Source organism: Hemiscyllium ocellatum, chromosome 4, assembly GCF_020745735.1.
Source record: "Hemiscyllium ocellatum isolate sHemOce1 chromosome 4, sHemOce1.pat.X.cur, whole genome shotgun sequence".
Lineage (NCBI taxonomy): Eukaryota > Metazoa > Chordata > Chondrichthyes > Orectolobiformes > Hemiscylliidae > Hemiscyllium > Hemiscyllium ocellatum.
Window position 1 is genome coordinate 93,810,796 of NC_083404.1, and position 18,404 is coordinate 93,829,199.

General features: G+C 41.2%; 1 protein-coding gene across 2 annotated transcripts in view; it reads left to right on the top strand.

Moving 5' to 3' along the window:
- LOC132815447 (RNA-binding Raly-like protein) overlaps positions 1-18,404 on the top strand; it is a 495,989-nt gene that overhangs the window by 312,915 nt on the left and 164,670 nt on the right. For both annotated transcript variants that reach the window (XM_060824394.1, XM_060824395.1), the window contains exon 3: positions 1,769-1,819. In XM_060824394.1, the coding sequence (XP_060680377.1) occupies positions 1,769-1,819 (51 nt within the window). The remainder of the gene's footprint in view (positions 1-1,768; positions 1,820-18,404) is intronic.

Consider the following 18,404-nt stretch of genomic DNA (forward strand, 5'->3'; position numbering starts at 1 on the left):
AAAAGTAGGATCTGCTGGATACTGTTCAAGAAAAGAACAATAATTGGAGGTAGAACATTGAGAAACATAAAGAAATTCAAAAATATTGCCATGGGTTCTGTGATCCAGGTTCAGCTGATGTGATACTGACAAGAGTTAGCCTGGGTTGCTGTGCACATGGTAATCAGTGACAACCCATTGCTTCATTGAACAAATAATGTTTATGAGTTATATTGTTCTGCAAATTACTGTGAGTAGCTTTATTGTAGACTGTCTAAGACATTTGTTATTCTTGTTTCATCTGCTTCAATAGAAAGCCCAAATGCAATTTTTACAACGGCAAGTCATTTAAAGATTCTGCAGAGGAACTAGAAATCTGTAACTTTATTTTAATAATAATAATTCTACATTTATGCATAAATACTTGATTTTTTACACACATTTTTAGTAGATAACAGAACTTCCTAGAACTTTTCATGTTATGCCTTCCTGGTGCAATTCCTTCCTTCCTTCTGTCATCGAGACTGTTTATCAAATAGCTATTCAACCAAACACACCATCAGCAGGACTTCCCAGTGAATAAAATGCCTAGTATACAATTAGCACTTAGTTAACCCTCTCACTAGAATGTCAAGGAATGATTTTGCTTTCGTACTTACTAGATACACAGCTAAAAAAAGAACTGGGTGTCTTAGCTGCTGAAGTAGTAATTGACGTCTTGAAAAGAAGTTTGGATAAATATATGAAAGAGAGAAAAATACAGGGGTTTTTGGAAAATGCAAGAAAATGGATCTAACTAGATTACTTTTGGATTTGAAAGAGTCAACAGACCTGATGGGCCAAATGGTCACTTTCCAAACTGCATTATTCCATAATTATAATTATAGGCCCCATCCAGATCTCATATCGTGGTCTTCCCTCAACAAGCCACTTAACCAAAGCTAACATGGTACTTATTAAAAATACTGTTAGGCACTGACTGCAATTTTAACCCCAGCTAAAGCAGGAAAGTCATTGCAGCCCCCGCATTAGTTGAAGGTCTGCTGGACAAAGGGTCAGATGCAGAAAGGCCTTTCGGTGTTTTGTATGTTGCTTTCCTTTGTAGGGCCAGGAGGAGAAATCGTCCTCAATCATTTACAGCAAGTTTGGCCTCCTCTGATCCCCACACATTCCAGCAGACTCCACCCCAACCTTCCGACTGTAAGAAACCTAACAAGTCCCAACCCTTAAAGGTCCTGGATGCTGTCAGCATGTCCAATTTCCTGTAAGTTGGGTGACATTTTGACATTGATTTTATGAGAGTTATCTGCTACTACCTAGAGACCCATAATCAATAAACATCATTAATAAACGCAAAACAAATACTTGTGCAAAACGTAAGTGGCCTGTAGTCCAATCTAACTTTGAGAGAAAAACCCAATATACTATCGAAATCCCTTTGTTTTTCATTATCCACTAATTATATGAAAAGTGTACAGTTTCTGGAAATCTAAATCAAAAGTAGGAAATTTCAAAAATGCACAGAATTCAAAACATTTTTGTCAGAATTAGTTAAAAGAAAGAATCCTGAAACTGACATAATCTACCGAGTAATTGCAGTGTTTCCTATTTTCTGTACACCTCAGTTGTTTTGTCTATTGGATTTACTTACGTACAGAATGATGGTAGCATTTTCATTTGTATTAAATGTCATTTAAATGGATCTAACAATCATCAATTTCTTTAAAATTGGAGAAATTAAATCTTTTCTTCTACAGCATCTCATTAAAGCTTATTTTTCCTTTTACAGCAGCGGTTATGACTTTGACTACGATTATTACAGAGATGATTTCTACAGTCGGTATGTACATTTATACTTCTTTTGCAAGATGTCCAATATTTAAGATTTGTCATTGACTTTAAATGATATTTAAATTGCTATGATGTGACTTCTAAATTGATCAGCACATGCAGCATTGTTGCTGTGGCAAAATATGGCTAATCACTCCAGCGAATCATGTGAAAGTCGACTAAATTACTAAAAGCTCCAAACTCAGTTAGACAAGGGAAAATTTGCTGCACTCCATTGACAATTCATTCAAAGATAGAAAATCTATTGATACACATCTGTCATTACAATAATGAATAAAACCTCTAGTGCAAGAGGAACAGGACTTGGAGCAAAGTAACATAAATCTTGAACAATTTAATCAATTTTTGGTGATCAAATAGACAAGAAATTAATATAAATCTTGTCAATGCTTTCACAGTGCAGTAATGAAAATGACAGTTGTTCAAAAACAAATCTAAAAGAAGTACAATGTTCTTATTAAAAAGGAGAAGATATAGAAGTTCCATTAAACGAGCAGTGACTTGACCCAATTTTACCTTTAAATGCTGATACATCACCGAAAGGAATCAATTTTGCATACTACCAATCTGAAAATATTGAATACTACATTAATTAAAAAGTAGTAATTGCTAAGATTTCAACTGTAGACATATTTCTGTTGAAAACATCTCATAAATTACAGCGTAGAACTTGTAGTTATCACATTCACAAATTTATAGCAGGGTAGCTCAGTGATTAGCACTGCTGCCTTACAGCGCAAGGGACCCAGTTTGATTCCTGCCTCAGGTGACTGTGTGGAGTTTGCATGTTCTCCCCATGTCTGTGTGGGTTTCCTCCGGGTGCTCCAGTTTCGTCCCACAGTCCAAAGATGAGCAGGTTGAGGAGAGACAATGGCATAGTGATATTATCATTGAACTGTTAATCCAGAGACTCAGGAGCTAATTTGAATTGTGCAATAGAGATGTTGAAATAAGAATTAAATTTTTAATAAGTCTGGAATTAAGATTAATGATGATAATGAATCCATTGTCAATTGTTGGAAAAGCCTATCTGGCTCACTAATGTCCTTTAGGGAAGGAAACTGGTATCCTTAACTGGTCTGGACTATATGTGACTTGAAAACCAAGCAATGTGGTTGACCTTTAACTGCTGTCTGAGATGAGCAATAAATGCTGGCCCAGACGGTGATGTCTTCAGCCCATAAACACATAAAAAAATGTTTAGGTCTGTTAGCCTTGGGAAATTGTCCATATTGTCAAAGGATGAGCAGGCTAGGTGGGCTAGCCATGGTAACTGTAGAGTTTCAGGGATAGGGTGGGGAGCTAGGTCTGGGTAAGATGCTTTTGGAAGCTCAGTATGGACTTAATGGGCAGAATGGCCTCTTTCTGCAAAGTAAGGATTCTGTCATTTCACAGATGAATGGTATTGAATCAGTTAAAAGACAAGTGGCATGAAAATTTGTGAGAGTGGATCTAAAGCTTCTCAGCAGATCATAGCCTTCCTTGATGCTTTAAATATTTCAGACTGCTGGGCAGAAGTACAAAATAAAACAAAGCTTACTGGCTGAATTCAAGTCTGACTAAAGATCTGCTTTTATCAAAAATCAGTTCTCTCCATATTAATAACTTCCACGAGCATGATATGAAGATGATGGAATAGCAAAATAGTCAGCTGCAAAGATTATCATTTGTGAGGAATCTTCAAAGATCAGTGTGCCATTTCTTAGCAGTGTGTCTCCGCATGCATCACATTTGTCCATTATCCATACCCAAATCCATTTTCAGTTCCCTCACTTATGTTGATATGTTTACTACAGAAAGAGTAAAGAGAAACAGAAATCTAGATTAGCAATGACAGTTCCAGGAATTTTGGAATTAAGAATAACATTCAAATTGAAAAACATATAATGAAGAACTAAGGATCAACAGCATCTTTTCTCCCATTGACCTGAACGTTCTATCTTTTTGCCTATTTTTGTGCATCAGCATTGACTAGATATCCAAACTCGAATGCATCATTGTGACCTCTGCATTAAAAATTTTGAGTTCAAGTCCTTCTTGAGGACAAAAGCACAACAATCTAGCTTATGATCCAGGACAGTTTTGAGGGAGTGCTGTATTTCCAAAGGTCTTTAAGATGAGATGTTATATCGGGCGGATGGATACATTCACAAGACACCTGTTTGATGAAGGCTAGGGAACTACTCTGTATTCTTGTCAGTATGTATCCCTCACTACAAAACAGATGATCAAGTTATTATCATATTGCTGTTTGCTATACACAAATTAGCTGCTATGCTTTCTACATTACAGCAATGATGACACATCAAAATTACTGCATTGGCACTGAGCACTTTCAGAGATTTGGTGGTCAGCCATAGCAGTACATAAATCACATCTTTGTTTCTTCCTTTGGCTTCTTGATTGTGCAACTTCAAACTCTGATTTTCATTCCCAGTTTCGGGGAGGGGGCTGGGGTGCAGTGCTGAACTGACTTGAGCAAGGATAAATCTTGCCTCAGTAAACCAAGTTTGTAAAAGTGGCCACTTGCACTTCGGATTTTCAGAAGAGGGGGTTGGGACTGATTCTGAGACAGGCCAGGTGACCTGAAAAGAACCTCAGAGCATATCCAGCTCCGAAAGTAGGCTAGACAAAAGTCTGACTGGGGACACCAATACTGTATGTAAAGCTTAAAAGTAAAGAATCGAACAGAAAAATTAGTTTATGTTCTGTTAGGACAAGAAATCTCCCTCCCACTCCACCTGCAAACCCACTATTCGGAGAAGATAATTTTTTTCCCATAGTGTACAAAACTGAGGAAGTTATGAAAATCATTTTTGAAAAATTGGTTCAGCCAATTAGAGTATTCTGTCCAGTTCTGGGCACCACACTTCAGGCTTTAGAGGAAGCTGAAACGATTTAGAGGAATGACTCCATGCACGAATAGCTTCAATGACATAGATAGATTGAAGTAGTTCGTGTCATTCTCAAAAGGCAAGTTCAAGAAGAAATTTGATAGAGGTATTTAAAATCCTGGACCATCTAGAAAGACTAGGTAGAGAGAAATTGTTCCTACTGAATGAAAGGGTCACAAACCACAGGACACAGATTTAACATGAATTGCAAAAGAATTAACTTAAGGATAAATGTTTTTAACACAGCAAGTGGTCAAGATCTTGAATGCAGCATGGTGGATGGAAATGTAATTGTTCTCGAAAGAGAATTGGATTGGCAACTGATGAAGAAACATCGCAAGGCTATGAGGAAAAGGCAAGAGAATGGGATTAGCTGAGCTACTCTTGCAGTGAACTGTCAAAGACCAGAGGCTGGAAGACTTTAAACATAGAGTTACTACAATGCGAAAAGAGGCCATTCAGCCCATTGACCCCACAATGACCCTCCAGCATCCCCCCCAGACCCATCACCCTATGCAACGCTGTAACCGTGTGTTTCCCATAACTTATCACCTGGTGTGCATGTCCCATGGCACTATAGGGCAATTTAGCATGGCCAATTCATCTAGCCTGCACAGGTTTGGACTGTGGGGAAAATTGGAGTGTCCGGCAGAAACTCAGGCAGATATAGGGAAGTTCGAGAAGATTTGTAGCTCAAGTTAAGGTTCTGGATGTACGTTTGCTCACTGAGCTGGAAGGTATGTTTTCAGATGTTTTGTCACCATACTAGATAACATTATCAGTGAGTCTCCAGTATGGTCCGCTTTTTATTTGTGTTCAGGTTCTTTGGGTTGGTGATGTAATTTCCTGTTCTTTTTCTCGGGGGTGGTAAATGGGATCCAAGTCAAGAGGAAGGACACCACTTTGACTGGGATGACATGTCTATCCTAGGACAAGCCAAACAGAGACATGCACTAGAATTCCTAGAAGCATGGCATTCCAACCAGAACTCTATCAACAAACATATTGACTTGGATCCCATTTACCACCTCCTGAGAAAAAGAATAGGAAATGATATCACCAATCCAATGAAACCTGAACTCGTAAATAAAAAGCAGGCCATACCACCAGAGCTTCACTGGAGGCTCACTGATGATTTTACCTGGTATGGTGATGAAACGTCTTCCAACTCAGCAAGCAAACTTATATCCAAGACAGAGGAAGAAATTGCAAACTCCACGCAGTCATCCAAGGCTGGAATCGAAACAGGATCCCTGGTGCTGTGAGGCAACAGTGCAACCACTGAGCTACTGTGCTGCCCAAACAATTATCAACTGTATGATTTCTGAGATTTTAAAATTACAGTAATTGGAATTGCAGCACTAAATTATGTTTATACAGAGTGAACAGAAACCTGTTCTCTCTATTCCACAAAGCTGTTAATGTTAGTTCAATTGGGAATTTGAAAACTAGATTGATAGTTTGTTTCTTTAGGGAAGGATATTAAAGGATATTTGATTAAAGTGGAGAAATGGGGATATAATTTGGATAAGCCATGGTTTAATGAAATGATGGAACAGATTCAAAGGGCTGAATGATCTCTTTCAGTTCCAATATTCCTAACATCTCTGCAGCTTACAACATGATGGCCACTTCATTTTCTGACACTTCTCTTCTAGATTCAATCTGACTTGTCCAACGCAACCAATTTTCCTGTCCAGAGACTTTGTTCTGAGTTTAGTTACTTCTGGAGTGGACCTGAGCTCCAGTCATGACTTTTTGTGTCTGCTATACTGTCAACTTAGGTATTTTTTCATGCCATAATTTAGATATGACATCAGTTATTGAGAGAATGCAAACAGCTCATCTTTACGACACAAGAAGGCATTAATAAGTTAATTATTTAGTTTAATGTCATATAATTTTTAGTTTTTCAGTGATGTACTTTTTACATAGCTTGTATCAAGCACTAAATAATTGTAGTCAAAGTTTGTTTGTGGCAACTAATTAAACTATTGAAAGAAAAGCTGATTTAAGAAAACCACTTATGTAGTGCCATCTGAACAATTTTGAGACAATTTAAATTTATCTATTAATAGCCTTAATGAATATTCTAATGTGAATTATGCTAAAATATGAGAACCCATTAAAGTGCTTAGTTGCATCTTAAGGTTTAATAGACTTTCAATCTGGTATCAAACATAAAATATGCAGGAGCACTTATGATTAGCATATATCAAGTGATATTTAAAAGCTAATTATTAATATAAGATGATAAGAAAATGTAAATTATTTTGATGTTTTCAAAATACCATATGCCCATGTTGTGCCACTGCATTTTTATAAAAGAAATAACATTTATTTTTACTGTAATTCATGACCTAATAATGAAATCACATTTTCATAAATCGCTTACTTCAAAGTTATACATTCCCATTATTGAGTCAGCGAATTACTAATCACAGAGGAAAAGAGAATTCTAAATTTGTCATGAAAAGCTTTAGGATTTCATTTTCATTTTCAGCAGGAGTAGAAAACTGGCAGAGGTAGATCAGTCCCAATTTTTCTTACAGTTTTTCTACCTTCATAACTATGTGTTACAATTTGCAAGCAAGAAACCTTTAACAATTCAACAAAGAAAATATATGATTTGAAAGACAACACAATGAAAATAAATTAAAGATGATGAAGATAAAATGGATTTGGGGGCTGATAGTCATTACACAGGCATCTGCTTCACTGATGAACATCTTGATACATTAAATTAATAAGTCAGCTTTCAAATGCAAGATAAAATCTCAGAGCATGATTCCATCTGCCTTCTAGTGATATGAACAATCAAAGTACCATGTATTAGACATCATGCCAGAGTTTGTCCAGTGCTGCGGGGAACCAACAAGTTTGCAATAGATTTGTGGCTCAGCGATTACTAGGGTTAAGTGTGATTGTTCCCCATATGGGCATCTGTTTGTGGATCTTCAGATGGCTGAAGGGGCCAGTTCAGATTCCACAGATTCTGTTGCAGTGTTGGCATTAGTAGGTGGTAATGGTGATTGGAGATGGTGGCGTGTGAGCCTTGCTGATGTTCTGTCTCTCATCACACAAGAGTCGCTTCAGCTGTGATCATTTTCATGGTGTACAGCTCCCAAAGTGGATGATGTTTCTCCAGTGATTCTGGTTTGTAGTCATGTCCTCCCTGTTGTTGATATGGAATTTCTTGAAGTTGGTTTGGATGTTGTCTTTGAAATTTTTTTTGAGCCACTAGGGGCACACTGACTTTCCTTTAGATGGGAGTACATGATCTGTCTGGGAGATGTGAGTTGGGCATACAATGACATGGGCAGTCCATCAGGGTTGCTGTTGAATTGTGGTGGTGGTGATGCTGGTTATGTTGGCCTTGTTCAAGATGCTGGCATTAGTGCACTTGCCTTCCCAGGTGATCCACTGGAACTTTTGTTGGGATCTCCAGTGGTGATGTTCCATGCTTTAAGGTGCCTAGTATAGGTAGTCCACATTTCAATTCCATAGAGGACAACAGTTTTGTAGTCAAGTTTAGTCTGGGCTTGTAGGTCATAGTCTTCAAACACCCTTCTTCTAAGTTAGGCATAGGCTCGACTGGCACAGCTCAGATGGTATTGTATTTGGCATCGATGTTGGCCTTGGAGGAGAGAAGGCTGCCAAGATACGGGAAGCGATCCATATTTTCAATGGGATGTTTGTTGACCATTATTGTAGAAGGGCTGGAGGGACTGTTTCCTGTTGCTTGATGGAGTACTAGAGTTTTTTTTATATTAAAGGTAAGGCCTAGGAGCTTATATGCCTTGGCAAAGTCATCCAAATGCTTTACAGATCCACTGTGCTGCAATGGTATTAGAACATAGATAGAAAAGTACTGCACAGAACAGGACCTTTGGCCCACGATGTTGTGCCGAGATTTAATCCTAATGTCAAATATAGTAACTTAACCTACACACCCCTCAACTCACTGCTATCCATGTGCATGTCTAACAGTCACTTAAATGTCCCCAATGACTCTGCTTCCGCCACCACAGCTGGCAACGCATTCCATTTATTCACAATTTTCTGCATAAAGAACCTATCTCTGACGTCTCCTTTATACCTTCCTCCCAATATCTTCAAACTATGACTTCTCGTACTAGTCAATCCTGCTTTGGGGAAAAGTCTCAGGCCATTGATTCTATCTATTCCTCTCATTATTTTGTGCACCTCGATCAGGTCTCCTCTCTTCCTCCTCCTCTTCAGAGAGAAAAGTCTGAGCTTATTCAACCTTTCTTCATAAGGCAAGCCCTGCAGTCCAGGCAGTATCCTCATAAACCTTCTTTGCACCCTCTCCAAAGCCTCTGCATCTTTCCTACAGAAGGGCGACCAGAACTGGACACAATATTCCAAGTGTGGTCTCACCAGGGACTTGTAGAGCTGCAGCAAAGCCTCAAGGTTCTTAAACTCAATCCCCTGTTAATGAAAGCCAAAACACCATATGCTTTCTTAACAAACCTATCCACTTGGGTGGCAACTTTGAGGGATCTATGTACTTGCACACCCAGATCCCTCTGTTCCTCCACACTGCCAAGAATCCTGTCTTTAAACCTATATTCAGCATTCAGGTTCAGACTTCCAAAGTGCATCACTTTGCATTTATCCAGGTTAAACTCCATCTGCCATTTCTCAGCCCAGCTCTGCATCCTGTCTATGTCACGCTGCAGCCTGCAGTAGCCCTCTATAGTATCGACGGCACCTCCAATCTTTGTGTCATCTGCAAATTGACTAACCCACCCCTCAACCTCCTCATCCAAGTCATTTATAAAAACTACAAAGAGCAGAGGCCCAAGAACAAAGCCCGGCAGGATCCCACTCAACACTGACCTCCAGGCAGAATACTTCCCATTTACAACCACTCTCTGCCTTCTGTCAGCCAGCCAATTCTGAATCCAGACAGCCAAATCTCCCTGTATCCCATACTTCCAGACATTATGAATGAGCCTACCATGGGTAATCCTATCAAATGCCTTGCTGAAATCCATATACACCACATCCACTGCTCAACCTTCGTCGACCTGTCTTGACACCTCCTCAAAGAACTCAATAAGATGTGTGAGGCATGACCTGCCCCTCACAAAGCCATGTTGACTGCCTTTAATCACACTATGCTTTGCCAATTAGTCATAAATCCTATCACTCAAAATTTTTTCCAAAACTTTGCTGACCACAGATGTAAGACTGACTGGTCTGTAATTGCCAGGGATTTCCCTCTTACCCTTTTTGAAAAGAGCAACAACATTCTCCTCCTTCCAATCCTCCGATACGACTCCTGTGGAGAGTGAGGAGGCAAATATCCTCGTCGACGGCTTAGCAACCTCCTTTCTCGCTTCCCGGAGCAGCCTAGGATAAATCTGGTCTGGCCCTGGAAACTTAGCAATCTGAATGTTTTCCAAAATTTCCAGCACATCAACTTCATTAATCTTGATCTGGTCAAGACTGGATCCTAGCTCATCTGAGTTTTCATTTACAACAAGTTCCCTTTCCTTGGTGAAAACCGAAGCAAAAAACTCATTTAGTGTTTCCCCTATCTGCTCAGACTCCACACACAAGTTCCCTCCGCTATCCCTGATCGGCCCTACCTTCTCCCTAGTCATTCACTTATTCCTCACATATGAATAAAATGCCTTTGGGTTCTCCCTAATCCTTCTTGCCAAGCCTTTTTCATGCCCCCTCCTGGCTGTCCTCAGTCCAATTCTGAGTTCCTTTCTAGCTAGCCTGTAATCTTCTAAAGCTGTGCTAAATCCTTGCCTCCTCCACTTTGCGTGAGCTGCTTTCTTCCTTTTGACAAGAAGTTCCTCTGTTCTTGTCATCCAAAGTTCCTTAATCCCACCCCTTCTTACCTGTCTCATGGGAACAAATTTGTGCATCACTCGCAACAACTGCTCCTTAAATAGTCTCCACATGTCTGCTGTGCCCTTTCTGTGGAACAATTGCTCCCAGTCTATACTTCCCAACTCCTGTCTGATAGCGTCATAATTTCCTTTTCCCCAATTAAATATCTTCCCTCGGTAACTGCTCCTTTCACTCTCCAAGGTTATGCTAAAGGTGAGGCAGTTGTGATCACTTTCACCAAAGTGCTCTCCCATCACAAATCTGACACCTGTCCTAACTCGTTGCAAAGCACCAAATCCAAAATGGCCTCTCCCCTCGTCAGTCTGTCTACATACTGAGTAAGGAAACCCCCCTGAATACACCTGACAAAAACAGCTCCATCCAAACCATCTGCACTTCAGAGGTTCCAGTCAATGTTGGGAAATTTTAAATCACCTATAACAACAACCCTGCATTTTTCCAGAATCTGCTCGCCTATGAGATCTTCAATCTCTTTACTGCTATTAGGTGGTCTGTAGAAAACCCCCAATGCGGTGGCTGTTCCCATGCTGTTCCTAACTTCCACCCATACTAACTCAGTAGACAAATCTTCCTCAACAACCTTCGTTTCTGTAGCTGTGATGCACTCTCTGATTAGCAACGCTACACCCCCTCCTCTTTTTCCACCCTCCCTGTTCTTTCTAAACATTCTAAACCCTGGAACATCAGGCAATCATTCCTGCCCCAGTGAAACCCAAATCTCCGTTATGGCCACAACATCGTAGCCCCAAGTACTGATCCATGCTCTAAGTTCATCACTCTTATTTCAGACACTCCTTGCATTAAAGCAGACATTCTTTAACCGATCCCTTTGTTTCATCGCGTAAGAAAACTCCCTGATAGATTCAATATATCCTGTCACTGTACCGTCTGCAACTGACCCCCCTCAGACATGTAGCTCTGATTCCCACCCCCCTGCCAAACTAGTTTAAACCCTCCCAAATCACACGAGCAAATCCCTCACCCAGGACATTTATGCCCCTCCAGTTCAGGTGCAACCCATCCTTCATGTACAGGTCCCACCTTCCCCAGAAGGTATTCCAATGGTCTAGGTATCTGAAGCCCTCCCTCCTGCACCAGCCTCGCAGCCACATGTCAAACTGCATTCGCTGACTGTTCCTCATTTCACTGTCTCATGGCACTGGTAGCAAACCTGAGATCACTACTCTACTCGTCCTGCTCTTCAGCTTCCAATCTAACTCTCTGTATTCACTTTTCAGATTCTCAATCCCTTTCCTGGCTATATCATTGGTGCCAATATGTACCACGATTTCTGGCTGCTTACCCTCCCCCTTCAGAATCTTGAAAACCCGATCGGCATATTGTTGTCAGCATATTGAAGCTTCAAGTTGGAGATGGTGGAGATCTTGCCCCAGCCTTGAACTTATTAAAGTCAAACAGCCTGCCATTATTACGGTAAAATATTTGAGTTCCCTTGTGCAAGTTTTGGCCAGTGAGGTGGTGGATGGCAAAAGAATCAAGAATGAAGATGGTGAATAGGGCGGGTGCGACGATGCAGCCGTGTTTAACCTCGTGTCCACAGTGAAAGGCTCAGGCGCCAATCCACAGTTGCTAAGCACTGTCACAGATATATCATCATGCAGCAGCCTGGCATCCTAATGAGTCTATTAGGGCAGCACATTGTGACACTATCCACCAGTGAGACTGACAATTAACCGTGTCAAAGACCTTAGTTAGGTCAATGAAGGCCAAGTAGAGCAGTTGATTCTGTTCCCTGACGTTGTTCTTGTAATTGATGTGCTGCAAGGATCATTTCTGTTGTTCCTCAGGACGGGCAGAAGCCACATTGCAATTTAGGGAGTATTTCCTGAGGTAATGGCTGAGTCTATTGGCAAGAAATGTACAAATACTTTGCGAGTGGTTGACAGAAGGGAGATGCCTCTGTAATTCCCACAGTCAGCCTTGTCATCCTTTTGATTACAGTTATAATCAGAGATCGCTAAGTTCCGAGGGAAGTTCTTCTTTCAGCCAAATCTTCAAGAGCAAAGCATTTATGTGTTCTTGGAGCTATGGGCCACTCTCTTTTAGGATCTATGCAGGAATCCCATCAGGACCAGCAGCCTTGTTCTTTCTTAGGCTCTTTAAGGCATCTTGTACTGTGGTTACATTGGGACATTCTCCTATTGTCACCTTGCATGGATCTCTTTGGGATTTGGCTGATCATTTCTAAGTTAACATTAGAATTACTCTTGAGGAGTTCTTGGAAATTGGAGAAAGTGAGGACTGCAGATGCTGGAGATCATAGTCAAAATGTATGGCATTGGAAACGTGCAGCAGGTCAGGCAGCATCCGAGGAACAGGAGAGTCGATGTTTTAAACATAAACTCTTCACCAGGAATGTGGGAATTTCCAGGGGTCTTGAATTGTCCTACCTGTCCATCTTCCCTCCCATCTATCTGCTCCACCCTCCACTCTGACTTATCACCGTCACTGCCATGTCCATCTACTAATTGCATTCCCAGTTACCTTCCGCCAGCCCCTTCCCCTCCCATTTATCTCTCAACACTCTCCACCCACTTTCCCGATGAAGAGCTTATGGTCGAAACATCAACTCACCAGCCCCTCGAGTTCTTGGAAATGCTCTCCCTAGTGGGTGTTTATTGCATTGTTGCCCATGAGCAGTTTGTGTCCATCTTTAGAGCACAGAGAGTTTAGACTGTGGTAGCTTGGATCATACACTGCCGTGATATCGCTGAAGAAGACTTATGTGTCACCGCCATCTGCCAGGTCCAGGATTTCCAAAGCCTTAACAGTCCATTATTTGTTTTTGAGCTCCCTTACCCTCTTCTGGACGTCAGCCTTAGCTTTGGCATAGGCTCTTCTTTTAATCTTGCAACTGATGTTATTCTGCCAGTCACAGAGAACTATCCTTTTCTTGGAGATGAGCTGTTCAATTTCCACATTGTTCTCATCAAACTACTTCTGATGGCTTCTGGACTTGTATCCGAGGGTGTTATTGCAGGTACTGAGAATGGTTAATTTAAGCAGACTCTAGTGTTCTCCCATGTCAACTGGATATTCCTGAGGTAGGTTTTAGCAAGTGAAACCTGTAGATGTTTCATAGTGACCAAGTCACCCAGGCTCTTGATGTTGCATCTTGGCCAGGTCTGCTTTTTCTGAACCCTCCTCTTTCTGTGTACTCTAATGGTCATTGTGGAACAGGTAAGGTAGTGATCAGTCCAGCTGTCATCTGAGTTGATCATAGCCCTGGTAACATTCACGTCTCTGAAGCAAACAATGACATAATCAACAAGATACCATTGCTTTGAGAGTTGGTGCCTGCGAGATACTTTGCATTTGTTTTTCTGATGGAAGAGTGTTTGTGATAGTAAGGTTGAACTCAGTGCATTTTGTGAGAAGGACTCCATTGGAGTTGATGTTGTCAATACCTTCCCTTTATTTGGTGCCATTTCAAAGGCTGTGATCTCAACCAAACTTAGAATTGAAGTCTCCAAGAAGAATTATCTTGTCCTCCTTGGAGATGCTTGACAACAGTGTGTCAAGGTTGGCATAGAAAGTCTCTTTTACTTCCTCCTCTGAGTCAAGTGTTGGGGCATTAGCGCTCATCTGGTTGTTGGTGAGCATCAGGCAGATGGTCATGAGTTGGTCATTGATCTCCACAGGAAGTTCAGAGAGGCAACTCATGAGCTGGTTCTTAATTATGAATCAACACTGTGAATTTGGGGCTCATCAACAGCCTTCCCTTTCCAGAAGGCGGTGTAACCACCTTTCATTTCCTTCAATTGTCCTTCGTCTGCAAGGGAGGTTTTGGAAAGAGTAGCTGGGTTGATTTGGAATCTCTTCAGTTCTCTGGCTATGATCTCAGTTCTTCTCTCAGGTCAGTCACTGTTAGTTATGTACATCAGGGTTTTTACATTCCAGGCTTCAAAGTTTATTATTCTTCATGTGGGTAATCCCTCTGGACACAATAATCCAGTCAGGAGTTTTTAGCACATCCCTTCCTCTATTGGGTTGAGCAGAGCAGATCCTAAATAGGGCTGCTCAGCTGTGGGCTCAGCCACCAAAATGCTTTGCCTGCCTTGTTCAGGAGCAATACGACTGAATCTGACACCCATCACCTGCTGGGTGAGTTTGTGTCTAGGGGCTTCCAAATATCACAAAACTGTTCCCTTCACCACTAGCTGATGGCCAAAGGAATGTAAGTAGGACTGGTACATCTAGGGAGGGCACCTGTGTGACTGCTTCTAACATGGGGAGGTTGATACACAGACAGCCACCACATGATTCTTGGCAGATAGTGGTCAAAGCCAGTGGCATGGAGACCAAGATCACTGGCGACCCTTCTCAGTTGCAGCCTTCATTCATCTTCATAACTGTTGTGATGCTCTAATTTATGTTCAGCTATCATCCTCCAGCTCTGCCATTGAGCTCTTTATGGATTGAGCTAATGGAAAGTGGGAGAACTCACTATCTAAGTATACAACTAACAGCTGTAATTTATTATTTAATATTAGAAAAACAAAAGCATTAGCCGCTCATGGGTATCCCCTCTGTCCTTCCACCTGATATAGAGGAGTGCCTTGTACAAGCTGCACAATGTCCAATTCTATTCCTTTATCTGCTTCTTGGACATTTCCTGGCATTCTGCTTTGCCATCAGACTGGAGGGCTGTCTACACAAGAGTTCTCCCACTTTCCATTAGGGATCTAGGGTGGAGGGTGTTGCGTGCAGCAGTCCCATGCAATTTTAGGTTAAGTTGGTTCATGGACTCACAGTCCAACTGTTTGTTGTGCAGTGCTAGGAAGTCTAGTGGACCATGTATATGCTGTTTGTGGACAGTTTGATCCCCTTTTTAGTTATTTCAGAAATCTTTGTTGTTCTTTTTGGTTTCAGTCCAGCCACACACTCTTAATCTTTGGCCACCCAGTGAGGAGAGGAGCAGACAAGTCGGACACTTCCTTGCAGGTCTGCTCCTGGGCCTGGGCCTGGGCCTGGGCCTGGCCAAAGTGGTCATTAACAGATCCAGGCAGCAGACACTGGAGGGAGTCAGAGTTCCTGACTGCCTTCCCCTCATGTGGCTACGTTCGTGCCCAGGTGTCCTTGGAGCTAGAGTGGGAGTTTCACCCCCCCCCCCCCCCCCCAGCCATACTCTAGATGCTTTTGAGAGGTGGAGTACCTTATTTCCTTCGTCAACTACATTTTGATTTTATCGCCTTCCTCTCTTCTTACTTTGCCTTGCACTGCCCTTGACAAACTTTGTGAGTAAATTAATAATTAAGTAGAAACACAAGTGATTTAGTGGTGTTGGATAATGCTGCAAAGTAACACGGTCAATTTGGCAACAGAAAGAAATACCATTCAGCTGAGCATGAAAGTGTTTCTGGATATATAAAAACAGAAACACCGTTAAAAAAAAGGAAAAAGAAACAAAAGCATTAGTTTCACTGTGAAGAGTGTCTTTCTTCAAGTTTAGCTTAAACTGAAAAGGATGTAGGCTGGCTTCTGCCATAATGAATGGAAAACTGATGAGTTGACATTCGGATCAACACTCTCCAGTGAACTGAGTCAGGTTACTGAGTGCAAACTATTTTGTCTTTTGCCAGCCAGTTAATTTAAACAGATTGAACTGACTGCTATTCGAGGCACCAGAGATAATAGTTTATCAATTGAGTAAAAATTGATTTGCAGCAAAAAAAGATCCAAATCACTCATGGAACTTTAGTTTTGACTTCCTTCAGTTTGACTTTTTAACTGATGATCATTTATGCTTCTGAATCAATTCAGCTGCATTTCATGGTATTTACTGGACTGTCACAAATACAAAAGTTACCTCACAAAAAATAATTTCAGACTGGGTATTCTGACTGATCTCCAAGAACAGAAGCAACCAAAGGTGGGAGGTTAATTATATTAAAAATGGTACTTAAGACCATAAGACAGAGGAACGGAATTTCGGCCATCATCCCATCGAGTCTGTTCCACTATTCAATCATGGCTGCTAAATCTCTCAACCCCATTCTCCCGTTTTCTCCCCATAACCCTTGATCCCTTTGACAATCAAGAATCTGTCTATGTCAGTTTTAAATATACTCAATTACCTGACCTTCACAGCCTTCTGTAGCAATGAATTCCATAGATTCACCACTCTCTGGCTGAAAATGTTTCTCCTTTCCTCGGTTCTAAAAGGTTTTCCCTTTACTCTAAGGCTGTGCCCCCAGGTCCTAGTCTTTCCTACCAATGGAAACATCTTCCCACCATCTACTCTGTCCAGACCATTCAATATTCTGTGTGTTTCAATTAGATGCCCACTCATCCTTCTAACCTCCATCGAGTATAGACCCAGAGTCCTCAAATATTCCTCCTATGTTAAACTTTTCATTTCTGGAATAATTCTCGTGAACCTCCTCTGAACATACTCCAGGGCCAGTACATCCTTCCTGAGATATGGGGCCCAGATTTGCACACAATATGCCAAATGTGTACTTACACCATTAGTAGTGTATCTCAAAGGCATATCTATTCCAGGAGGCTGCAAACTGTGCTGGATTATGCTTGTCTTCTTTCTTTTAAGGAAACAGAGGGAAAAGGAAATCAACTGAGTTCCAATGTGGACTCCAAAGGCATTCCTACGTCAATTGTTGAACAAATCTGCTTTCATTTAACATAAGAGACAATGCTCTTCCATCTTGACCATGTACCCCACAGCGTTAGAAATCTAGTTTGAAGAATGCAGAATTTTCAGCTCTGCTTTTCACCAGGATGGACAGCATCTCTGCCATGGCGAAAATGCTGGAAAATATCAGGAATCTCAAATCTAACCCCTCACCTCAGTTTCACAGGCGGGCATTTGGCTTTGACAGAGGTTCAGACATATGCGGTTTCTAAGAGTGGTTGACCACATAAATGACCAACTACCTTCATTGAAATGGTATTTGGGATTCCCCGGAAAGTGGAACACGGAATGTGGACACTGCTCAAGGCGTTTTGTTCTCAGTGTATGTCTTTGGACAGCCAAGGCACATATTTGGACAGCTGTGATACCCCTGCAGATGTAGTCCCAGGACACCTTGGAGATTATTTTTTGGGGAAAGGTCTGGGGACTTTTAGGTCAGCTAACTATGGAGACAGTTACGTCTTACTGTTTGGAGCTGTCCAACTTATCAAGGCCTGTCAAAAAGTGTCAACAAGCGTAGACCTATCAAATAGTGTCAAGAAGGATAACCAGTGTCAACATGTCAAGAAGTATCTGGAGGTCTCAAAATTTTGGGGGTTATCATTGACAAGAAATGGAATTGAATTAGCAAAATAAATTTGTAGCTACAAAGCAGATCACACTTGAATTTTGGGGTAAATAACTCACCATCCACCTCATCTACAAGGCATAAGTAACAAGTGTGATGGAATACTCTCCACTTGGAGCTCCAACAACACTCAAGGAGCTCAACATTATCAAGGACAAAATAGCCCAATTGACTGTCACCCATTCTAACACACTGCTGCTACCTCTACCATGGGCTGGAAAGCATTTTTAGAAACTCACATTACCTGGCTTGACATAGTGTATGTAATAAAATAGTCATCTGCACATACTGTACCTGTACTGCTTGTGACAGAGTAAACTAGAGTATGTGTAAAACTTATACTGCTCTGTTCCATTTATGGCAACATTGTACATTTGGACTTGGCATAGAATACTGCAGTTAGGTCTGACATGATTATATCAAATTGTGGATTCCCTTCTCTACTATCGGACAGCGTGGTGCCTCAGTGGTTAGCGCAGCTGCCTTA